Here is a 23,826-nt window from a genome sequence, read left to right as displayed (position 1 = left end):
GGCTGGGGCACCAGTGTGTGTGGGAGGAGAGGAGCCAGCCTGAATGGGGGGTTGTGGTGGAGGGCATGGGACACATGGAACGAGAGCCCCAGCACAAGAGCACCAAGGGCAACAGAGAGACCAAGACAAACAAGACGCGCCGCGCACGCAGTGTTGGCCGGCCGAAAAGCGTCGCGCAAAGCGCTCATGTATCTGGGCCGAGTCGCAGGGCATTTCTGTGCACGGCAATGTAGGCTGCAATGGGCAAAGAGCGGGTTGTTGAGGCGGCGCAACGAATGCGCCAGCGGGCAGGCCAGAGACCAGGAAAAGAGAGAGGAGAGAGAAGAGAGAGAAAGAGGCCAGAGAATTGGGCAAAAGGGCAAAGCCCAGGGCCCGTGTTCAAGGAGGGCGACGCTTAGGTGAACAGGCCAGGATGGCAGGCCCCAAAGCAGCGGCGCGTGGGCCAATCAGAAAACGCGCAGCCGCTGTGGCAGAGAGCGAGATACAGCACCCCGCACGCCACGATACAGCACCCGGGCGCCTAGAGCGCAGCGGCGGACCTGCTAAAACAGGGCGCGAGGCTACTGGAGCACGTGGAGGACGGCGCTGATTACAGCGCTATGCCCAGAGGCTCCCAGCCGTCACGCGTGTTTCCCAGAATCCCATTTTTACTCTGTTTTTTTTTTTCCAGTTACTGATTGCGACCATTCTGCGGCCCCGCCTAAATCGCATATAAACCGGCGCCCCCTCTTCGACCCTCGCATGCTGGGCAAAAAGTCTCGCGCTTTTGCTTCCGGTTCTCCTACCCTTTCTTTTCGTCCTCATTTCCTCTCGATCTTCGCCTTATTACTTCCGCCTATCTCTTCTCTTGCCTGCTCCCCAATCGCTTCGCTTTCCCCTATTTTCTTCCTCCTTTCACTTGATCTCACAGTTTCGCCGTTATCTCCAAGCGCTCTTCGCCTCTCTATCTCTCGACAGCTTCATCGCCAATCCCATCAACTCTCTATTCCGCCACTCCGTCCCGTGAAATGGCTCCCTCCAAAAAGTCTGAAGTCGCTGCGGAGGCTCCTGCTGCCGCTGCTGCCGCTGCTCCCGCGCCGGCCAAGAAGTCGGGCTCCGGCCACGCCACGTACCAGGTAAGCCGCATCCAGCTTCCCCTCATCTGCCTCCCCAACGCGTCGCTAACCAGCGTTCTTCTCGCGCATCTCGCCAGACCATGATTATTGATGCTATTACCAATGTATGTGTCTGGACTTGTTCCGTTTTACTATGTGCATGTCTCCTGCCCATCCAGCACGCTGCTGGCACGCGCCGCTACAGCCGCCGCTCTTCTGCCAGCATCACCCGGGCCGACGGCCGCAGCAAGAGGTGTAGTCGCAGCCACAGCCAAAAGCGCCATAGCTACTCGTCCAGCTACAGCCAGAGTCGCAGCTACAGCGGCAAGCGGCGCCTGTCTGGCCATAGCCGCAGCAAGCCCCGCACATGCACACATGTCCATACTCACACCCACACGCATCTCCACACGCGGCATCCAGGCTCAAAGTCTAAGCTGTCGGGCACTCGTCCTCTGCCGCTGCTGTCCCCAATCACGCTTCGCTAGCATTGGCTGTTACTGCCGTGGCTGCTGCAGCTGGGCTCTGTCTCACGCTGTGCTCGTGACGCCCCCTCTTCCCGTTCCATCTCCCCTTTCTGGCCCGCTGACTGTGGCCTTCCCCATTCATATTATATTCGGTCTCCAAAAATATATAACTAACCACACCTCCCTTCCCCCGTGGTAGCTCAAGGACCGCAACGGATCCTCGCGCCAGTCACTCAAGAAGTACGTGCGTGCCAACAATGTCATAAACGTCACCGACAACATGTTTGATTCTCTTTTCAACAAGGCTCTCAAGGCCGGTGTTGACAAGGGTGTCTTTGAGCAGCCTAAGGGTAAGCAGCCACCGCCTGTGTTGGGCCGTGTCAATCACGGCCTTCCACAGCCCCTACCATCAGTCCACTACTAATACTATTTTGTTCCCCCTCATCTTAGGACCCTCTGGTGGTACTAAGCTGGCCAAGAAGGCTCCCGCGCCCAAGAAGGCCGCTGCTGTCAAGGAGAAGAAGGCCGCGCCCAAGAAGACTGCTGCACCTAAGAAGGCTGCTGCCTCTGCACCCAAGAAGGAGACTAAGGAGAAGGTCGAGAAGAAGGAGCCCAAGGAGAAGGCTGCCGACAAGAAGGAACCCAAGGAGAAGGCCTCCTCTGCTGACAAGAAGGAGGCCAAGGAAAAAGCCGACAAGCCTGCCGACAAGAAAGAAAAGGCTGCTGACAAGAAAGAAAAGGCCGAGAAGCCTGTCGCCACCGACAAGAAGAAGGCGACACCCAAGAAGGCTGCTTCCACCAAAAAGGAGCCTGCTCCTTCTGAGAAGAAGGCCGCGACACCCAAGAAGGCTGCCGCTTCTGCCTCCACCTCTACGCCCGCCACCACGGACAAGAAGGACAAGGTCGCATCCGGTCGTGTCTCCAAGACCTCGGCTAAGAAAGAGGCGGCGGCTAAGGACGCCGCTGCTGCGGCTGTTGCCGCTGCTGTGTCGACCGACAAGAAGAAGGCAACGCCCAAGAAGGCCGCTGCCGTGACCGGAAAGAAGGGCTCTGCCAAGAAGGCGGCTTCGACGTTATCGTAAACGGCACATGTGGCCGTGGCGCGTGACTTTGATTCTCTGTTTCTTGTATGGCTTACGTTACGTTCTTCTATCGGGGCAGCGCTATTTCTTTTTTGTTTTTTTCTTTTTTTGCTTTGGCTTCTTTCTGGTTCTTCACGGCAGTCGCAAGGGTGTGGAGGGTGTTCTTTGTTCATTTGCTTTGCTCGGTTCCTTTGTTCATTTGCGTTGGTCTCTGTTATATGTGTTTGTTCTGAATACCCAAGATTGTTTCGTTTCTGGAGCTATTGCCTGGGTATTGGACTTGCTGGGTTGTTAGCATGGAGGTTTGGTCTCGCTCTCTCTTGTTTCTTTTTCCCCTTTGTGCTTGTTGCTTGTTTTCCGACTGACTGGCTTGCCTCTTATAAGATGGGCTGGTCTCCGTTTCTTATCTTTGTCTGTCTGACCTATGCTATGCTGTCGTTTTTCTGCACGGGTGTTTTGGCGTTTCAATCAACATTCATCACTACTTCTTGTTCTCACAGAGTCTCTTAATGTGTGTGCTGCTGTTGTTCCTACTCGGTAATATCTCGTCATCCTGAGACCGTTTCACCTTGGCGTAGACACTCTGCGATAGCTGTAGGATCCAATGTAGGCTCCTCGTAGGTGTTAAGTCCCCCTTGGTGAGTTGATAATTGTCGAATCCAATCCAGGGCTGCTGTCTTATCGATAAGCAAGAGCAATCCGAGTGCTTCGATAGTAAGCTAAAGTATAACTACAACTAGTTGACTAACTAACTAGCTAACTATTCTTGGGAGCTTCGTGAAGCACAATGTTGGACTGCATGGAAAACAAACCGCTCCAGATAACACCTGCATACACATGAATCCAAGACGCCTCAAACACTTGGGCTGTACTGCAAGCTACGGGCAGCCTGAGGACAACATTCGACAGGGTCTTGGGTAACTTGCCCTATAAGTGACCATTTTGTGTCACGCGAGCATGTCTTTCAAAAACATAGTCATGCACCAGAGCAAAGTCAAAGGGGCCGACGATAGGCGGACTGTTAGCCTGGGCTATGCGAGCCTCTGCAGCCAGCGTAGCACGGCAAGCCCAAAACAGCACCAGAATCACAAGACACAGGGTGCGTTTGAGCTGGGCTGAAGCCCCATGAGCGCAGCAATGACGACGGCAGCATTCCAGGCGTCCTGATGCAAGCCGAGGAATTGGCGGTATGTAGCGTGGCCATTTTGAGTTGCGTGGCCCGCATGGACTGCGTGGGCGGGCGGGCAACTCTGTTCTATCGAAAAATATTGGAATCCAGTGCTATCACAGATCCGGGCGGGCGGCGGTGGCCTCCGTCGTTTACGAGCAGAGAACGCCCTATTTATGCATTCCAATGCAGGAGCAGTAAGGAAAAGAAGAAGGGCATGGGAAAAAAAAAGAAAAAATACAAGAAAAATGGAAAGAAAAAGAAAAGGTACACGTGCTACGACAGCACCATTCATTCCCTTTCCTCCCTTCTCCCTTACTTTGAATCTATAGACGGAACAAAACCCAGCATGTCGGCCCTGAAAGAAGGAATGGCAAGTCGTCGCTAGTGCCGCCAGAGACAAAGGGGGCGCTCTGCTTGCGTTGGGCGACTTGGCTTATGAGACATCGGCTGGATGGGCTGGGATAGCTAGCTGAAGGGCGCACAACAAGACGAGGAGGGGCAGCGTGTATAAAGCTGGAGTACTCCCGTCCCCGGCGATGACATGGCCGTTCTCATCTAGTCAGTCTCACAGACCCATTGGTATTGCCTCTTCACTCTCACTTTGCTTGCTTGTTCCTGGTGTTTTAACTATCTACGATCATTCACACACCACTGCCAACGCCCCGCCGTACACACACACCATCCACAGACATATATATTCTTCTCTTCTTTCTCTCATTTCATTCCGTTGTCCCACAGCTCAACCCGACACCCTTTCACTCACCACAATTCACATCTCCGCAATGTACACCTCCTCGCTCGTCCTCGCCATCTTGGCCGCCGGTGCTGCTGCCACCACCACCTCGGTCGAGTCCACCAGCACCGTGACCAGCACGTACACGCGCACCATTACCATCACGTTGGAGGACGCTCCCACCAACGCTGCCACTACCACCAGCGACTGCACGCAGACCACCTTCCTGACCACCACTGTGACCTCGACGCACAACACTGCGTCCACCGACGATGCCCAGGAGACGGCTTCGGCAGCCGAGACCAGCTCGTCTGACGACGACGATGTCTCGTACGGCAGTTATGCGTCGTACGGCGACTACTCCGATATTAGCGAGTACAGCACATACGGCTCGTATGTCAAGCGGTGGGTGCACCGGGCGCGCGAGCTGTTCCAGTAAAGCATTGAAACGACAGGCCAGCAGTACAATGTGCCCAAGATCAGAGATGGGCAAGTTGCAGGACAGCATTGCAGTCTTGAGGTAGAAGAAGGGAATGGGTCCCCTATTGGGGAGCGAGCCCGGCGATAAAGGCCCTCGTTTGTTGACGGATTAGACTTGTTTTCTTTTGCTGTTCCTTTTTTGCGAGTCGTTTTGGTTAGATCAGCTGGTGATGCAGCCCATGACTTGCTCTCACTAGCTCGCATAGTCTTGAATAAAGATGCAAACCAACCCCACCCAAGTTAGAGCCAACCAGAACATGTGTCAAGCTTAGTACAAAGGAATTTAGACCAGTGAAAGTAGCGTGGAGGCTGGCCGAGGGATGTAGTGCTGTTTGTTAGCTTGCTAAAAAGTCTCAAACGGTGGGTCTACAGAGAGTTCACAGGAGGCTTGCTCAAAAGATGAGTTGAGGCTGGAAGCTGCCGTTCTCCCTTGCATGGAATATATTAAATCCTGCAGTGAGGGATGAGTTGTGTGACTTGGACGGAGGGTCTCGAAAGGTCCACGATGCCCCGTCTCATGCAGGACCTAGGAAGATCAACTTGTAGGAAAATAGGGTCTGCTAGCCGAATTTCCGGTAGTTGGGGCAGTTCGGAGTGAGATTGGTGAAGACCGGCTTACACTGGCAGGGGAGTATTGTTCAAGTGACATTAACATTTATAATTTTCCAAAAACCTTTCTTAAATAACAAAGGGAAACCAGTGAAGGTTTTATCGCCAAACATCATCTGTACTATCACATCAGGGCAAGATATTGCCAAGTGATTCAGGTCCCTGGACTCAAAAGCTTCTCCATAGTCTCGCCCACCACGGGTCTGGCTTTCTTATCACACCGGCTTCACCCTCCACAAAGGCCGTGTGCCGCTCCTCCTCAAGATCCTTTCTCTGGCCCGACAATAGATCGATCTCTTCCAGGCGCCAAAAGTGCGTTTTCATAAAGTACTTGGACAGGACAAAGATGAGCGGAAACAGCGGCAGCAGGATATAGGCATCGACAAAGTCGCCTGCCTTAAAGGGGGACAGTGTGGTCCAGCCCTGCACAAAGGCCAAAAAGATGTTGGCACCGAGACCAAAGTACGCATTGTACGGGTACCACATGGCCTTGAACGGCAACTCATCGACCGAGTGGCCCTGCACAGCCCAGGCCTGGCGGAAGCGGATGTGGATGAAAGCAATTGACGCCCACACCAAAAAGGTCGAGACGCCACTGAGGTTGACGATGTATGAGTACGCCTTGGCCGCGCCCGTGCTGACGTTCATCATGGAGATAGCGCCGCAGGCATTGGCCAGCACAATAGCCGGCACAGGCACACCTTGCTTGGTGGTATAACGCAGAACACGCGGCGCCTTGCCCTCGTGGGCCATGAACAGCAGCGTGCGGCTGGCAATGAAGATGGAGCTGTTGACGGCTGACAAGCACGTGACGAAGATGAAGGCATTCACCAGGTGCACGCCGCCGTGCCAGCCAGCGTTCTGGATGGCAATAGTCATGGGGCTCTTGAGAGCGCGCGATGAGCCGTTGATCAGGCCCTCGGCATTCCACGGGCACGTCAGGCCAAAGAACAGCGCCGATCCCATGTACACAAAGATGATGCGCCAGAAGACTTGGCGGATGGCCAGCGGCACGGCCACGCGCGGGTTCTTGGTCTCGGTGGCAGCCACGGCGACAGACTCGCACCCGGCGTAAAAGGTCGAGCAGAACACAAAGACCGTGGCCATGCCGCGGAAGCCGTTGCTGAAGGCGCCCGGGTCGTTCCAGTACTTGAAGCCAAAAGCGGGTACGCCCTTGACGCCACCCGAGACATAGCTGCAGTAGAGTTAGCGTGGGGAGCGGCTAAATACGGATGGGGGTGGGTGGGAAGAGGGGCGCGTTGCATTGCAGCAAGAGGAAGCGCAAGGGGATGGGAAAGCGTCGCATGAATGGAGGAGCAAAGAAGAAGAAAAAAGTACGCACATGATAGAGAAGAGAAAGTAAGCCACGAGCCCGATGAGCTTGAACAGTGCAAGCCAGAACTCGGCCTCGCCAAAGGTTTCAACGCCCATCAGTTGGAAGCCAAGGAACGCAACCTAGTCACACAGTCAGTCAGTAATTCGTGTAAAGATGACCCCGGGTCGCTCTGCAGATCCAGCCCAGCCCAGATGAGATAGGCATGACAATTACCCACCCAGAAGATCAGAAAGTACCCCCACAGCGGGATCTTGTCGCTCCAGAAGGAAAAGAGACTGCACACGGTGTTGTACTCGTTGGCAAGCACGGCAACCCAAATGATAAAGTAGTTCCAGCCCACGGCTACGCCAAAGGCCTTGTCGACAAAACGATCGGCCAGACTGGTGAAAGCGCCGCCGCTAGGGTAGAGCGTGGTGATTTCACCGAGGCTCTGCATGATACTAAGAGAGGGGTCAGCATGCCATTGCAAATCGTGGTAGAGCAATTGACTCTCCGACTTACCTGAACGCCACAATACCAATGACGCCAAAGCCAATCAGCAATGCGGCTGGTCCGCCGCTTGCCAGCGCGCCGCCCGAGCCCACAAGCAGACCCGGGCCGATAATGCCAGCCAGCGCCATCATACTCAGATGGCGCGTCTTGAGCCCACGCTTGACGCCGCTATGCGGATCAATGGCCTGGAAGTCCTGGTCGCTCGCCTCGCCAACAGGCTGTGCGGCTGGATCGACCAGGAACTTGTGGTCGGGATCGTCTGCAGACATTTTTTCAAGGAAGAGGCGAAAAGTAGAAAGGAAGTGAAGAGTTTGCAGAAGAGCACCGGATTGAGGAAAAGAACGGAGGGGGGGGATGTAAAGGGAGGAGAGAGAAGCAGAGAGGGCACACAGCTCACAACAGAAGACCAACAGACAGCGCACACACAACACAGCAATACGGTCCTGGCTTGCACCTCCCACCATCCTGCCGCTCTGCGCGCCGCCCGTGTTCTTATACTTTTAGAGCCGCATGTAATACGGGACGCTTTTTGCGTGCAACGCGCACTGCGGAGCGCTAGTCCACTTGCAACCAGCCCATCACATCCTGTCACACTTTTCCCCTGCTAGGGCCCACCCACAACACGCTCAAACCAGGCGGCTCACTAGAACTCGACGGCCGATTCGAGGCTGTTACATAAGCCTCGCTAGGTGTCGCCGTTTTGCTGGCCGATGGCGTCATTTGGCTGCCGTGGACAAGCTGCGTGGGGACCCGGGCGGACGGGGCGGGGGGAGGCTTGAACAGCACTGATAAGATGGAGGCACAAGTGATGGTTGTACAATTGGACAGGGGGCTGGTCTGGCTACCCAGAACTTGTCGACTTGGACCAGCGCAAGGGCGTGGATGGAGGTGGCCGGATCGGGACTGCATAACCCTAAGGGTCTCCCGTAAGCCCTAGGACAACCTTAGCTTGCGGACCCTAAGGCGCTGCCTCTGTAACCCTACTGAGGCCTCCTCCCATGCGCAAGGATGGCCCCTCCTCGTCTTCCCTCCTGGTCCGGCCCCAGGGCTGCCTTGCCGGCACCGAGTTGCTGCGTAATGTTGTTTTCCGATCTGCCCGCAATCTTGCTTGATCGTCCAGCGCGACTTCCTGAACAGCACAAAGAAACCAGGCCGTTCCTGTTGAGCCGCGGGCGTCTCTGATATCACAAGAACAACAACACAAAAACTGAGATACAAGCAAAAGCACACATCAGCGTCGTGTTGTGTGTTTATGACGACAATCACGTGCCTCACTCACTGGCCGCTACTTCCCTTGTTACTGGCTGCTCTCTTTCTTTCTCACCTGCCCACCCACAGCTCTGATCACAGCTAAGACGGCCTCGGCCTCTGTCTACTCCAGCCTCCAGCCTCCAGCTTCCAGCTGCCCGCATTTGCCATTGCGTTGTCTCTTGACTTTCGTCTCATTGGCGATCCCGTCCCGCGCAAAAAACCGCGTCGTCCGATCCTCCCGAGCTTCCGGCGCTTGCGCATCAGCCCGTTTGGCTGTGCACACAACTACAACTCTATACAAATATAAACATCCTATACGCAGTCTGCTGGCAACGTCGTGTTCTAGTTCTTTATTCCACACTCTTTTGCTTCTCTCCTTCACACGCTCTCTTTCTTTGCCCTGACCTTGACTTGTTGCCTGCCTCTAGAAAAAACCCCTCCTCGGCTGCTTCACTTCTTACCACAGCCCCCCTGACGCCATGGCCTCGGCCTCCAAGAACCCCTTCCGTCGCAAAGGCCTCAGTATGCCGCCGCCCACGGTGTCAACTGTAGATCTTGATCTACGCCCGGCTCTGGCCTCATCCAGTGTCTTCGACCCCGATGTCGAAGACACAGCTTCGGAAGCTTCCAATCTGATCACCTCAACCCCGCCGCCCAAAGTCCCCAAAAAAGTACGCTTACAGTCGCCACCTATGTCGCCTTATGGCCCGGAGCTAGCCTCTGGAAACGCGTCTGAACTACGTTCTCCGCTGGAATCTAGGCCTGTTGAGGGTTTAAGCACCGAGTCCGTCTCCACGATCCCTGATAACCAAGCCGACCCTTTCAACGCGCAAGTTCCGGACGATGACAGCAACGATGATGACGATGATGACAGTGACGGCAATGACGACAAACCAACTGTTGAGTCTACACCACAAATTCCTACTGTGCCGCATAATCCTTTCAACAAGACCCTCCAGGATATGAAGGACTTAACAAACGAAGCTAGAAGCTCCTCAAAGGACACTAGGAGCCATGGAGCAAGGGCCTCGTTGGATGTACAAGCCTTCCAGCGGCTCTTGCTGACCGGCTCAACCGGCCTAGAACCCAAGGCCCCCCTTCAGACACAAGCCAAGTCTCCCGTGTCCGAGTCAGCTTCTCGGGTCCCTAATGCCGATTCAACATCTCCGCCTCCACCTCCACCCCCAACTAATTTCCACAAGAAGCCGCCGCCGCCACCCAGCTCGCGGCATGGAAGATCAATCAAGAGCGTTGACTTGTCACAAAATCTTTCTCCTCTCTCTCCGCAGCGGCCCACCCCGACCTCGACACTCGTTTCCCCTACACATCCAGCCCTGGCAACATCGCCCATCAGACTCGACGCAGGGAATCGAGTTCCGGCCCCGCCGCCTCCGCCCAGACGCACGTTACAGAAGCTCATAGCTGTGTCCCCCAGAATCGATGAGGTACCCACAAGCATACAGGCTACCGCTACGCTACCTGGGGCTGCCGCCGCACCACATGTGCCCAGCACAGTTAGCACCTCCCCCGATGAGCCAGAGTCTTCCAATCCCTCAAAAGTAATAGGAAGCCCGAAATCTGCAAAGTCACCGACCCCGGGATCACACCCTGTAAAACTCAAGCCCCAGCCGCCGCCCACACGCAATCCCTCTCTACGGCGACCGAAGGGCCCGGCCCGCACTGCTTCGAACGCCAGCAATTCCGAGCCATCTCGAAAGCCACTCACAACTAGCAATCGCGGCAGTGCGCCACCGCCACCACCGACTCCCAGGCAGCGTGGCTGGAGCAAGGGCAGCGCAGACGGCCCAGGAACTCCAAAGAAGAGCCCAGACCGGAATAGGGTAGACCCAGCGTCGCAGAGCAATCTTCTTGAGGAGATCAATGCGCTGCAACGAGAAGTAGAGGCGGCTATGAAGGGCGGAACTGCTTAGGCTCATGTCCGGGGATGGTGCGGATGGTTTGGCGAGGCACTCATACAGCTACACCAGTTATTTGTATTACATGTTGCTCACTATTCTTCAAGGTCGTCTGCCATGTAACGTAGACATTCCAGCGTATTAGACTGTTTCTTCATTGCTGTAAGTTACCAATTAGGGTTAGGGCTGTATGCTACCGACTCCGATATGAACTCCAATGAATCCCACCTGTGTTACGTGTTCGTGTAAGCAATCGTAGCTACGATATTGGGCAGCTCCGATGGGGTTACAAACAGTAGAAATAGCCTAATATGGCTTTGGCCTGGGGTAATTGCAACTTGCAGGTGATTAATGGAGACCGATGGCCGGAGGGGAGGGAAGTCGTCGAAAGTATAAAAGCTTTAGATATTCATTCTCCAAGTCAGAGAGAAGACGTGATATCTCCCGATGTCTGTACTCGGTTCTCTGCCCACTAGAAATTTATCATATACTCGCCATGCCTGATTCTCACAGAAACATGCTTCAAGCTCTAGAAGAGCAAGGTAAGCTCCCTTTCCGGATTCCTCCTTTCGAGCCTTTGCTAACCTTCTCATAAGTCGACGTTGATGTCGACTGGATGGACCCCGACTTTATCCGCCTGAACAGCTTCAAGTTCCATGACATGACTAGCAATCAGTTCATTGTCGACGCCCAGATTGACCGGCCCGAGAACAAAGTCTTGATTGAACAGGCTGCCAGCGAGCTCGGAGACAAGGACTGGCTGGCCGTGTACACACGCGTAGTATGTAGAGAACCAGCACTTTTCATATACTTTTTGCATATAGAGCCACAGGAACTAACTAGCCAGGCTGCGACACTTTGCAAAAACAACCTCCCCTTTCTCTCTGGCCGAGTTCTGCTTCAGACCCGTCCAGCTGACGCATATGACACTACTGCCACGCTCAAGTACGCACACCTAATCGACGCCGAGTTTGCCCGTCTTGGCGTCAGCCGCGACCGCTATGCCATCAAAATTCCTATCACGGGGCCGGCCATGAACGCTGCTCGTACACTGCAGGCCGAAGGCATTATGACTCTGGGAACCACCCTGCTGAGCGTTGAGCAGGCCCTCGCCGCAAGCCAGGCTGGATGCTACTACGTCAGCCCCTATTTGAACGGTTCGCATGGCCTACCTTGAGCTTCGAGTAAGGGATCATGCTAACCTCCTCCGACAGAAATCAAAGCCCATGTTGAGCACACTGTGTGGCCAGCGGTTGCCGATCCGGCCGCTGAGCACCCCATGGCTCCGCGTGTGGCGCAGATGCTGCGTGCTTACCGCAAGCTGTACCACTTGACGGGCACTGAGCAGCCACGTGTCAAGTTAGCTAGTCTATTGTCGACAGCTGAGTGCATGGCTGCCGGCGAGCTGCGGTGCCACGGAATCACTATCGCGATGCCGCTGCTGATTGAGCTCTCGGCGACACCTGCACCGCCAGATATGCCACGCAACGTGAAGCCCAAACATCCGTATGCTATGATTGAAGAAGAGGCACTACCGAAGCGTCTAGCGGGGCTTCTGGTTCGGGATCCGCTGCGAGAAGGATGGGATGGACAGGTGGCCGGCGCAGACGTGGATTATCTGGCAGATGGAGGTAGACCTCTTGATGAGGCGTTTGAGATGGATGTGGAAGCAAAGAAGAGGCTGGTATATGCGCTCAATTTTTTTGATGAGGCAGAGAGGCGTAGCAAGGCAGTCATTGAAAAGGTTCTGTCTACGAAATAGAGAGTGCAAGTAGATGGAAGTATAATGTGCATTATAAAGTGTCTAAAGCCAATAATAATCAAGAATGAAACCCATTACCATCATTTACCGAATTAAATGTTTCCAGACCAAAGCTGGAGCTACCTACCACCGTCCGTCTATCGCCCTCTTAGTACTTCCACCCGGACCCTCCGGGTGCATGGTGGCCTTGATTCTGCGATTGATGCCGCGCGCGGAAGTGAAGATGGTATTGCCCGTTGTGGTCCCCGGGCTCTTGATATATATGGCTTTGTGGTAACTGGGTCAAGTTATGGTTCTGGTGATGCTGTTGCTGCTGCTGTGGATGCTGCTGATGACCCATGCTAGGCATGAAGAACTCGTTCCCAGCCTGCGGGCTCGAGATGTCGGGCCACGCCGACTGCTCTGAAACCGCCGAGTACATTGGCTGTATGTCCAGCATCATTGAGTCGCGCTGCTGCTGCGAGTCCATGGGTGACATTGTATAGGGCCCCGGCGGCGTCGTCGGCTGCAACGGCGAGACTAGTCCGCTATCGGCGCCCGTGGCTGCTCTGTGCGGGCCCGTGTGCACGCTATAGTCTGGATACGGCGCGTAGTCCGCCTGGCCGCCGGGTGCCACGATGTGCTGCATTAGTGGTTGCGGCTGCGGCAGCATCAGTGGTTGTGCGTCCATGGGCGACGAGTGGGCGATGCCTGTATCTTCGGGCACGCTGGATAGCGGACCGTGCGAGCCGGCACCGACAGTGGCAGTGGAGCGCCGGCCGTTGCGCACATCGGCGAGGATAGCTAGCTCGTTTGGCGTGGGCACGTAGTCTGGCTCGTCGTCTGTCAGCTTCGGCTCGCCGTCGGTGTTGAGTGGGCGGCCCATGGCGAATGCGGCCGACTTGATGTCGAGGGCGTCCTTTTCGAAGTCGAAGAGCAGAGAAAAGTCGGTGGCAGTGACTTGTGGCTGGCGCGGTTGCTCGCCTGTGTTTAGCAGGTGGTAGTTGAGTTCCTTGAGCAGGTTATCGCGCTCGGCAAGTAGCTTGCGCGTGCTTGCCAAGGCCTGTCGACATCGCGCGTTGGCTATCCGGTGCTGGCGCGAGCTTTCTGTCGTTACTACGTGCTTGGATAGGCGTTTGGTCTCGGTTAAGGCGACCTTTGGGAGCAGTGAGGCGAGGGTCTATCGATAAGTTGTTAGTCAATCGGTTACACAAGGGGTTAAGAAGTGTATAAATAGGGGGAGAGTATGAAAAGGGGAGGGATAGTGTATGAAGGAGAGAAAGACGACAGAAGAAGTGGAAGAATTGATGTTATAGCACAAATGAAAACAAGAGTAGCTGTCTAGTCTCGTTGCGGCCCCGTTTCAACCAACAATCTTCTTACATCATCCGGCGAGCCAGACTCACCCCAAGATTGAACTTAAAGGCCTCGCGGCGGGACTTTTCAAAATTCCGATGGGCCAGGCGCTCCTCGGGCGTGAACTTGCGCACGCGCTTCCGTTTGGCCAGAGCCTTGCTGTTTTCACTGGCAGCAGACCTGCCTTTCCGGGCGCCCTTCGAGGGCGGCAGCTCGTCATCGTCGGAGTCACTGGAGAGCTGGGCGGGGTCGGAGGTCAGCGCAAAAGAGTCGGCAGGCTCTTGTTGGCGGTGTTCAGTGGCGGAGGTAATGGAGCTGGCGTTGAGCATGGTGTGGCGATGTCGGCTGTGGCTGGGGTTCAAGGTGTCACAAAGGTGACTCGGCCCAAAAAAAGAACTCGAGAGAAAGGCCGGGACAGCGGGGACCGGGATATCAGCGGTTCAAGTGTAAGTCAAACGTGCACCAAGGAAGATTAGACTTTGTTGCAAGGATCAGGCAGACAAGCTAAACACAGAGAGAAGGGAAGGCATGGAGTCGTAAACGGTAGAAGTTGAGGCGTGAAATGAGCGAGTGGCCTTTTCAATAGGGGAACAGAAAAAAAGAGAAGAAACACAAACAAAAGTCCACGATGCAAAAAAAAAGCATGTGCTTAGGATCTTGCTGCAAATCTGCCCTATGCCATGGCATAATTCACGTTGCCTTGATGATGTGTGCTCTCGTTTATATGCACGACGAAGCAGGGGTGGGCTAGGACGTGGACAGAGGCAAGAGAAGAGCAGGTCTGGCAGAAAGCCAGAGCCGGAGTGATTTGACGGTACACATCATCGGAAAGGCCTCCAGAGATTCAGCAGTCTGCAAGCCAGTGGCAGCCTCACAATACGTGCTGGCGGGGGAGGGAGGGGCAAATATAGAGAAAAACGCAGAACCGAGGCGAAATAACAGCAGGATACCAGAGCATGATGGGTAGGGCGCCTCAAGGCAACCCGGCCGGCCGGTGCATATGCAGACTGGGCTTCACTGCTGGAATAGGCCCCACCTTTTCTTCTGCCACACAGACAAGGACCCGAACAGCTGGCACCCACAAACAACACAGCCAGCAGCAAGGCGAGGACAGAGTCTCGGATAGGGAAAGGAAATGAGAGCGGCAGTGGAGACGCAAAGACAGAGGGGAGGGGAGAGAGGGGACCTGAGAGAAACAAGAACTGAGATATGTGGGTTGGCATAAGAGGCGGGAGCTTGGCTGGTTAAATGGCCGCCAGCACATGATGCAGAAGCTGATGGGGTGAGGAAGAGACAAAAACCTACGAGCAGACCTGGTGCGTTGGCCAAGATGCGGTGAGATTTCTTGTGGTGGCCGGGGGGCGCATACCTAAGGGGACTTACATGGCGGGACCCTAACTGGATGCTAGGCCGCACTTGGTGGGTTGCTATAGGGTTATTGCAGTGTATAAGTCACATGATATTATTGAGATCCGGGAGAATGCAGGGTAATTCTCGGGTTTAGCGCATCTCGACTTCCAGAGATGTGCTGGGGTTAGGGTACTCACGTGTACCAAGAATACAGGCCGAAGCTACCCATGACGAGTGCACAACTAAATGCAGAGACCCAGCCCCAGCCAGTAGCAAGAAGACTCAGCATACATGATGGAAAGTTGGAGCCTGAACAGTCACCAAATCTGAGCACGTTTGCTAACTCACACTTGGAGGCTTTACTCATCCAGCACGATACTACCCCTGATACCCATCCCTCCTCGTTTCGTCCGGGCCTTTGTCCGGCTAGCCGTTCGTGCTCTAACCCTTTTGGCTTTCTCGGAGCTTCCCTCCGGCTGTGTCAAGCACTAGAGCCATTAGTAATCCTACTTACACGGTCTGGTTCCTGACATCTATGGAGCGTCAAAACATCTGGCCCATGATTGGCTGTGCTCTAACACAGCGGCTGCCGTTGACCGAAGAGCCGCAGGGCAGCAGCGGCGCAGGCCTCGGACCGACCAGGCCATGGAGAGGGCCGGCATCTAGGGTTAGAGCGAAGACGTGGCCGGAAATAACGCGGCTGCGGGAATAACGCGGCTGCGGATTTTGACAGTGTGCTCCAGGACCTGGTCTCTCAGCTTTCGCGGTTTTGGCTTACACAGGCATTCAGTTCAGATGCTTGTACTTGTGCTTGTACCTGTACCTACGGGGACTTGGCCTGGTCTTGCCACTGCGGGATATAGTTGTTCCGGCAAGTTCTGGATAATAAGTATAAAAAGGATGGTCTTCCCTCGCTGGGAACTAAACTTAAACGTCCGTTCTTTTATTCCCAGACACTACAAGCCAGCTGTTACTATCTTCGCCTGGGGAACACACATCCGAACGACCCTCATTTCGCACGCCCTGCTATCCATTCGCCCACTCTCCCCACACGAGCAAGATCCGTCTTGATCTTGACAATAGAATAGTTAATAAAAAAAAACCACCTGTAGAAGGGCTTCTTGTCATCAAGAAGTTTTTGTCGTAGACTCTTAAAACGGTTGTGTCCGCACAGCCGTTCACTCCCTCTTCCTGCCTCACTTCACTCTCTCTCCCATCATTATCGCCAGTCCCTTGATCTCGTTCTTCCTGGAACCTGTTCGCCCAGCATGTCTGCTACTCCTACTGCTGCTGCTGCTAGCGCTGACACTATCAAGCCCGGGGCGTCATTGCCTATTGGTTCCTCTGCCCAGCCCTCTGCCTCTTCCTCTGCCACCATCTCCAGTCCTGGGTCTGGTGTTGACTCTGACTTTCACTCGGGCACTTCTGATTGCGAGAAGCAGATGAACCACAAGGGCGATGCTTCTAAGGCCGTTGACACTCCCGTCTACAGTGTCTTTACACGAGGAGAGAAATGGGCTCTTACTTCTATCACCATCCTGGCCGGGCTGCATAGGTATGTGTACCGCCGTCTTTCCCACTCATACTTTCACGTTGTCACTGGAAGACTCTTCATTCTACCTTCACTCACTTTTCATCTCTCCGCTTCATTCTTCTTTCCCCGCTCCACATCATCTTCTACATCACGCTTTTCTGGCATCACCGCTGACAATGTTGCTCTCTCCTGGCCCACAGTCCTTTCCCGGCCAACATTTATCTCCCGGCAATCCCTAGAATGGCTACTGTATTCGACAAGTCCATCGGCCAGATGAACTTGACCGTCACTACTTATCTAATACTTCAAGGTTGCGGTAAGTCCATCACGACTCTGGCCCCCCGAAACTCCCATCCGAATTGCATCCACCTCCCTCTCTCAAACAACCACTCCGACCTCCCCAAGTCACCACCACTGCTAACCTCCATCCCCCACTACCTCTACAGCCCCTATGTTATGGGGTCCGCTATCCGACCGCTACGGCCGCCGCCCTATCTTCATCTCCTGTCTCTCCATCCTCGTGGGAGCCTGCATTGGGCTTGCCCTCTGTCCCACAAACGCCTTCTGGCTACTTCTCTTGTTGCGCTGCATGCAAGCCGCCGGATGCGCTAGCACCGTGGCCCTCAGCGCTGGCGTCATTGGCGACATTGCCACACCCGAAGAGCGCGGCGGCTTCTACGGTATCAGTAACATCGGCCCTATGGTAAGCTGATATACCGGTTGCACCCTCTTTCCTCTCCCTCGCAGCCCCAGAACTTCTCATACGCTAACTACTTTTATTTTCTCCCCTGCTAGATTGCTCCTGCACTAGCTCCGGCAATCGGTGGTGTTCTAGCCCAGAATCTCGGCTGGCGTTCCGTGTTTTGGTTTCTAGTAATCTCCGGGTCTCTATGCATCGTTTGCATCGCACTGTGCGCTTACGTGTCCCCTATTACTCTACCTTGACTCGACACTGACTCTCACAGATTTTATCCTGAAACTGCACGCAACATCGCTGGCAACGGCTCCATCGCGCTACCCCCGATGTACCGAGCCTTGGTCCCCGTCATCGGCCGCGGCCGTGTCGGCACCGCCGCCACAAGCGAACGCGCACCACGCAAGGCGTACATCAACCCGTTCACCATCTTCCTATACCCCGACGTCTGCATTATGCTGCTGGCCGCCGGCATCGTCTACGCCACGTGGTACACCGTGACCGCCACCATCTCGTCGTCATTCCAGGACATCTATGACCTATCCGAGGCTGAGATTGGACTCTGGTATATCCCTGTCGGCTCCGGCATGGCTGTCTCGTCTGTCATCACCGGCAAAATCCAAGACTGGGACTACAAGCGCATCAAGGACAGTACCCTGGCCGGCACTCCGTTCCCGAAAGAGCTGGCTCGGCTGCGCTTTACACCTATTTATATCTGCGGCTTCATGGTTGCCATTGCCAGTTGGGGCTTTTGCCTGGAGTACAAGGTGCCAAAGGCTGCGCTTGGTGTTATCTCGTTCTTTGGTAAGGCCCTATTGACTCAAACTGTTATCATTCTCAAAGGGTTTGTACTAATCATTCACAGTCGGATATGGCATGGTCTGCGTCCTCAACAACATCTCAACTTTAATGATTGATATTTTACACGCTCAAAGCTCCGCAGCTACAGCCTGTGTATGTACACAACCCTAACCAACCCTAGATCAACGTACCCCAACCGTTCATTCCTTCAGTCTACTTACACGCAAATCTTATCCTTGTGCAGATCAACCTTGTGCGCTGCAGTTTAGCCGCTGTCTTTGTAGCCTGTATCGACAAAATGACTACCCAGCTCTCGTATAAATGGAGCTACGTGCTCCTTGCTGGGCTTTGTTTCCTGACTTTTCCCTTGCTCTGGGTCTCGATTAGAGTTGCGCCTAAATGGCGAATGGCTCGTGAAGCGCGTGAGGCCATTGTTGCTTCTGCTGAGTAATACAATGCAACCAAGAAGGGCCCCAGGACGCCCTATTTGAGTTTCCTTCTTTTCACGTTACACACATACTCCAAAGAAAGCTAGCCAGGGAACCTTTTGCTGTTCTGGGAATCCTTGTGTAATGTGAGCGTCTATTCACAACTGAAGAGGGGACGACCGACAGCGTCTTGCCAACATGGAAATCCTACATTTTCTTTGATTGGCTCCTTTTTTTGGCCTCTATTCTCTTTTTTTCCTATTCTTTTTCTTTCTACCTTTTCGTCTATTCAAACCTCGACTAAAAATACACACAAAAAAACAGAGCAAGGTCAACTGCTTTCCAAACATGGCGGTCTAACTAGATAATCTGAGAGAAACAAAAAAGCCTAGACACTTCCACCTTGGACGTTTTTCCGTGCTGGCTGTCATGTAACTCGGCTTGTTGTGTTCATTGTATCTGCTGATTTCCTTCCCATTATACTTTTCTAGTTATTTCTGCCATGTTAGGCTGTGTTTTTCTCCTTTGGCTTCTTCTGCGTCTGCACTTGACTCAGAAACCATGGCGGACTCCTTTTACACAACACAAACAACAACTACACATAGATATATCGATAATTGACTTCTTTGCAACCCGCTTTGTCCTTCTTGTTGCATATATGCCAAACGCTATAGATCCTCTTCGAGATATACGCTTCAAGTCAAGTCACATGTATTACAAATTGGCGCATTCATGTAGAGGGCAGAAAAGCATGCTGCTGTTAACACGATAACAGCAACAAGCTAATATATTATCTAGTAATTCCTCTTTGACTCGGGAATCACTTATTTGGTTTCATTTTGTTTATCTTTATGTTAGTTCATAAAGAGCCGAAATGTGCTGAGCTTCGTGGTAGAACACTCAGTCCCTCCTCCAAAAAAAACAAGTAAAAAAAAGAAAAAAAAAAGAATAAGGGTTTTGTGAAGTTTTGTGAGGTGTTACTTGCGAGATTTAACGCATATAGTCATAATTGTGAATGAAGTCGTGTAAAAGAGGGAGTTCCATGACACTGCAAATGCTGACATTACTTGAAAGCTCCCCCGTACTTTGAGCTTCATCAAAAAGGTGCAAGGAGCAATACCTTGCCCTCTGTTTTTGAACGGCAAAAAAAGCCGAACTAGTGGTGATGCTGAAAGGGTGAATAGAGAGAATAGAAGAGGGAAGTAAATGAACTAGTTGAAGGCAGAAAATATCCACAGTCTTGTTCTACCTCTCTCCATATGTACGAGACAAAATGAACATCGTATACCCAAAGTCCTTGCGCCTCCCTGAAATTTCGTCATTCGTAAGTTTTTTTTCTCCAGGCATAACAGAACAAGTATCTGTCCAGTGTGACGTGTTGTGAGTGTGTAAAAAAGTTTTCTAGAAAAAGAGGCCTGGAAAAAAGGGCTCTTTTCTTTCAGAGAGATGGAGGGTGATGCAAACGAAAAAGCAATGAAAGAAACGCCACCGAGGATATCGAGTAGTTGACCGAGGAGTCAGAGGAGTAAACGAGACAAAGACTAGCCAGGCAGTATGGACTAGCCAGAAGGAAAAGGCTAGCTCATTTTGATCGTCCAAGACTACGTGATGTAATACCAGAACAACCTTGGAAGGCCAAACTGGGAATTATCGTCATCCGTGAATGGCGACTGTCGGTTCCAGGGCGAGTCAAGTAAAGTAGAGAAATAATGGGCAGGGCGAAGAGAAAAGAAGAATGATGAAAATGGTGAAAAAGAAAGAGAACTCAAAACGCCATAAGGTGTCTCGCCAAGTGGGAAGTAGCAAATGAGACAGCCAAAAGAAATGAAAAAGCATCCAGAAGAAAACAAAAAAAAAAGCAAACCCCTGAACCAGGTCCTGAATCAACGCCAAAACAAAGTGCCTCCACAACTAGCTACCAGCTAGCATAAAAACACAAGGAAGCAAAGATAGCCGAAGAGCAATTGCTGCCCATGAAAATTAGTCCAGAACCAGGGTATATATGCAGTCAATTTTTCCCCAGCGCACGCGCACCATCAGGAACTATCTCCTTTGTTGGCTGCATATAAAGGCAACGGTACAAAGGGACACGAGAAAGATGATGAGAGAAGAAAAACGGAGAAAATGAGGCAATATGTAAGGATAGAGGTGATGGTACAAATATGGGATATGCCAGATAGTCGAGTGTGTCTACCGCGACAAAGATGAGACGAAGACAAGCATGAGTATCTTGCCATGACCGCTTGACCAAGAAAAGTGAGCAAGTAAAAGTTTGGGTTATCCGATGTTGGAAGGTGGAATAAATCAAGAGAAAAAAAGACGGTGGAGCGTAGCATAGAATGAAAAAAAAAGCAGGAAGAGTACAAGGCTGACAATAGATAGGAATGAGATCGGAAGCAGAAGAACAGGTAAAGTTCGTTTTTCTTTCGATTGTCACACTTGACAGGTCGCCCGTTTAGATTTGCTGCCGACCACCACGGTTGCCGAGGCCACCGCGGCCCTGTCCCCGTCCATAGCCACCACGGCCACGGCCATTTTGCTGGCGCCAGTGGTTGTTGTTGCCGTTGTTGTAGTTGCCGTTGCCCCGCTGACCTTGGTACTGACCCTGGTTGTACTGGCCTTGGTTGTACTGTCCCTGGTTAGGTGCGTTCTGGGCAAAGCCGCTCTGTCCCTGCCAGGTGACATTCTGGGGCGGACCAGCAGGCTGGACTTGGCCTTGCTGCTGTCCTTGAATGGCCCGGGGCGGGGGAGGCTGAGCCGTGTTAATTGGACGGGGGATATTCTCCGGGTTATCATAGACATATAGGCTCTTGTCAATAACAGACGGAATGGCAGCAATCTCGGTGCCGAGCTCACGCTCAATGTTGTATAGGTTGAATCTGTCTTCCCAGTTGATTAAGTTGATGGCCAAACCAAGATGGCCATAACGGCCGGAACGACCAATTCTGTGCAGATAAGTTTCAGCATTCTTGGGGAAGTCAAAGTTGATGACAACATTGACGGCCTGGATATCAATACCACGGGTCAGAAGATCTGAGCAAACAAGGTTGCGGCAGACACCCTTGCGGAAATCGTGGAATACACGATTACGGGCGGTCTGAGCCATCTTAGCATGACTGTAGAAGCACGAGTAGCCCAGCTCAGTAATCTTTTTGGCCAACAGTTCCACGCGGTTGGTGGAGTTGCAGAAGATGATAGATTGGTTGATCTGAAGTCTGGAGAATAAAGTGTTGAGGCAGTGGACCTTGTCCTTTTCATCGACATAGGCGTAGTATTGAGTGATACCGCGCAGGGTCAGCTCGTCCATGAGGTTGATTTCATGCGGGTTGTTCATGTTCTTATCAGAGAAGCCCTTCACTTCAACAGGGAAGGTGGCCGAGAAAAGCATGACCTGGCGGTCCTTGGGGTGGTGTTGCAACAATTGCTCAATGACAGGAGTGAATTCGGCGGATAGAAGCTTGTCGGCCTCATCCATGATGAACATGGGGCACTCGCTCAAGTCGGCAACATTCTTGCCAGCCAAGTCAAGAATACGACCAGGAGTTCCAACAATGACGTGTACAGGATCTTGCAGACGAACAATATCGTCACGTAGGCCAGTACCACCGGTAGTGACCATGACGTTGATGCCTAGGTGCTTGCCTAGAGTCTTGCACACCTGAGAGGTCTGCATGGCAAGTTCTCTGGTTGGTACAAGAATAAGGCACTGGATCTTGGAAACCTTGGGATTTATCTTTTCAAGGGCGGGAATAACAAATGCGGCCGTCTTTCCGGTGCCGTTCTTGGCTCTGGCAAGCACATCGCGGCCAGTCAATGCAATTGGAATGGCTTCTTCCTGGATAGGCGAAGGCTTCTCAAAGCCAGCTTCGAAGATGCCCATGAGGAGGTCGCGCTTGAGGTGGAAGTCCTCGAACTCGAGGCCCTTGGTGTTTGTGACATCCTAGGCTTGGTCAGCACCAGTTACATGGTGTAGAAAGGTAAAAGGGGGCAGAGAAGCACAAAGAGACAAGATAGGGATATTTAAAAAAAGATATTACGGTTCTGTCTTGGAATGAGGGGTTGGTTGCATACCTCTGTTTGTGTCCGGTTGTCCTTGGCGGGGATATTCAGTGACTTCTTCCAATCGTCATCTTCACTATTAGACAATATTAGGAAATGTGCGATAGCCAGGAAGTTAGCTGATGATTTACCTGATGGTTGTGGCCTTCAACTTGTCGGTGATTGCGTCCGCCATTTGTGTGATCTGATATGAGAAGAGGGGAAGAGATAAGGGAGGGGGAAGAGAAGTTCCGCGGAAAGAGGGCAGAAAATACAAGCACGGCAGCCAGTAGCGGAGATATAAGAAGCACAATTTTACAGCCAAAGTAAGCGTGCGAGTGTAGAAGGGGTCGTTTGGTGGATTGTCGTCGTTTTCGTGTACAGCAATACAGCGTATTTTGTGATTGGAGTATTATGAGTTGTCACAAGATGCGAACAGCAGATTTGGTGTGGGTGGATGTGAGCTCGTCTTTGTGGGATAGAGTCAGGATGCTGCAGAGAGCACTGGAGGCGAGAGGGGACCAGTTGTCGAGTAACCAAGATAGAATTGGAGAGCGTCCAAGCAACAGGAGCAGCACAAAGAGTGCGAGCAAGCGAGGCAAAGCAAGGCAAGCTAAGGCGTGGATGGAGCTATTCAACAAGCGGAGAGTAGAGAACCGACTGGTTGCTGATGGGAACAAGATGAGAATCAGATCGAGGTTGAAGTGACGATGGTTGTGATGTGGTGGGATGGTTGTGCGAGAAGGTTGTGAGGGAAGAGATGACCTGGTCTGGTGCTGAGGGAAAAGTGGCAAGGCAAAAACCCAGCAAGCGGTGAAACCCTAAACCAAGCCTTGTAAGACTTTTGCTCCAAAACGGGGGCCTTCCTGGTGGGCCGGCGTGACAGAATGTGGCGCGCACGCGAGATGTGGCGACTCGGGCTGTGGCGTGCCTCGCCGTTGGCCACCGCTTGGTTCCTGGCTTAGGAAATCCCCCTTTTTCTAGTTTCCTGCACTTCGCTTTACCCTATCTGTGTCTCTTTTCGGCCACGCCTATTCCGGTTCTGTCTCTACCTCCAGGTACAATTGCACTATTCCTCGGAAACCTTAGTATATCGACTCGGGTCGGTCGCTTGTGCCTGTATTTGTTCTACTTTTTCCCAACTTGTAAACGCTGGACCAAGACCCAGAAAATAAGAGCAACCTCGGGCTCCAACCAATCGCAGGGATTCACCGTGGTGCCCCACTTGGACGACGCCAGGGTTAAGTCCCGCGCAC

The 23,826-nt window shown here is 52.9% G+C and overlaps 8 protein-coding genes across 8 annotated transcripts; 5 read left to right on the top strand and 3 right to left on the bottom strand.

Annotated features, from left to right (window-relative positions):
• Positions 1–1,007: 1,007 nt before the first annotated feature.
• On the top strand, positions 1,008–2,640 carry BROUX77_005690 (uncharacterized protein; the record flags this gene model as incomplete). The annotated part of the gene is made up of 5 exons (XM_073750591.1): positions 1,008–1,115; positions 1,193–1,219; positions 1,274–1,471; positions 1,758–1,908; positions 2,009–2,640. The coding sequence occupies 5 exons, from the start codon at positions 1,008–1,010 to the stop codon at positions 2,638–2,640; spliced, it is 1,116 nt and encodes a 371-aa protein (XP_073604576.1).
• Positions 2,641–4,593: 1,953 nt separating this feature from the next.
• On the top strand, positions 4,594–4,983 carry BROUX77_005689 (uncharacterized protein; the record flags this gene model as incomplete). Its single annotated transcript, XM_073750590.1, has 1 exon — positions 4,594–4,983. The coding sequence occupies one exon, from the start codon at positions 4,594–4,596 to the stop codon at positions 4,981–4,983; it is 390 nt and encodes a 129-aa protein (XP_073604575.1).
• Positions 4,984–5,801: 818 nt separating this feature from the next.
• Positions 5,802–7,730, bottom strand: BROUX77_005688 (uncharacterized protein; the record flags this gene model as incomplete). Its single annotated transcript, XM_073750589.1, has 4 exons — positions 5,802–6,828; positions 6,976–7,088; positions 7,187–7,409; positions 7,471–7,730. The coding sequence occupies 4 exons, from the start codon at positions 7,728–7,730 to the stop codon at positions 5,802–5,804; spliced, it is 1,623 nt and encodes a 540-aa protein (XP_073604574.1).
• A 1,461-nt stretch (positions 7,731–9,191) lies between these two features.
• On the top strand, positions 9,192–10,643 carry BROUX77_005687 (uncharacterized protein; the record flags this gene model as incomplete). Its single annotated transcript, XM_073750588.1, has 1 exon — positions 9,192–10,643. The coding sequence occupies one exon, from the start codon at positions 9,192–9,194 to the stop codon at positions 10,641–10,643; it is 1,452 nt and encodes a 483-aa protein (XP_073604573.1).
• Positions 10,644–11,124: 481 nt separating this feature from the next.
• On the top strand, positions 11,125–12,390 carry BROUX77_005686 (uncharacterized protein; the record flags this gene model as incomplete). The annotated part of the gene is made up of 4 exons (XM_073750586.1): positions 11,125–11,170; positions 11,225–11,409; positions 11,476–11,785; positions 11,843–12,390. 4 exons carry the CDS (start codon positions 11,125–11,127, stop codon positions 12,388–12,390), a joined length of 1,089 nt encoding a protein of 362 aa, XP_073604572.1.
• Positions 12,391–12,538: 148 nt separating this feature from the next.
• BROUX77_005685 (uncharacterized protein) lies at positions 12,539–14,054 on the bottom strand (the record flags this gene model as incomplete). The annotated part of the gene is made up of 2 exons (XM_073750585.1): positions 12,539–13,549; positions 13,776–14,054. 2 exons carry the CDS (start codon positions 14,052–14,054, stop codon positions 12,539–12,541), a joined length of 1,290 nt encoding a protein of 429 aa, XP_073604571.1.
• A 2,289-nt stretch (positions 14,055–16,343) lies between these two features.
• Positions 16,344–18,555, top strand: BROUX77_005684 (uncharacterized protein; the record flags this gene model as incomplete). Its single annotated transcript, XM_073750584.1, has 7 exons — positions 16,344–16,630; positions 16,810–16,925; positions 17,056–17,312; positions 17,405–17,520; positions 17,575–18,107; positions 18,169–18,257; positions 18,349–18,555. The coding sequence occupies 7 exons, from the start codon at positions 16,344–16,346 to the stop codon at positions 18,553–18,555; spliced, it is 1,605 nt and encodes a 534-aa protein (XP_073604570.1).
• Positions 18,556–20,987: 2,432 nt separating this feature from the next.
• BROUX77_005683 (uncharacterized protein) lies at positions 20,988–22,766 on the bottom strand (the record flags this gene model as incomplete). Its single annotated transcript, XM_073750583.1, has 3 exons — positions 20,988–22,472; positions 22,604–22,667; positions 22,723–22,766. 3 exons carry the CDS (start codon positions 22,764–22,766, stop codon positions 20,988–20,990), a joined length of 1,593 nt encoding a protein of 530 aa, XP_073604569.1.
• Between the last annotated feature and the right edge of the window lie 1,060 nt (positions 22,767–23,826).

This window comes from Berkeleyomyces rouxiae (genome assembly GCF_048999995.1).
Source record: "Berkeleyomyces rouxiae strain 22BRR77 chromosome Unknown BrBRR77_ptg000005l, whole genome shotgun sequence".
NCBI lineage: Eukaryota > Fungi > Ascomycota > Sordariomycetes > Microascales > Ceratocystidaceae > Berkeleyomyces > Berkeleyomyces rouxiae.
The sequence above is the reverse complement of the archived record's forward strand: the minus strand, read 5'-3'. Positions and strand labels throughout refer to the sequence as shown.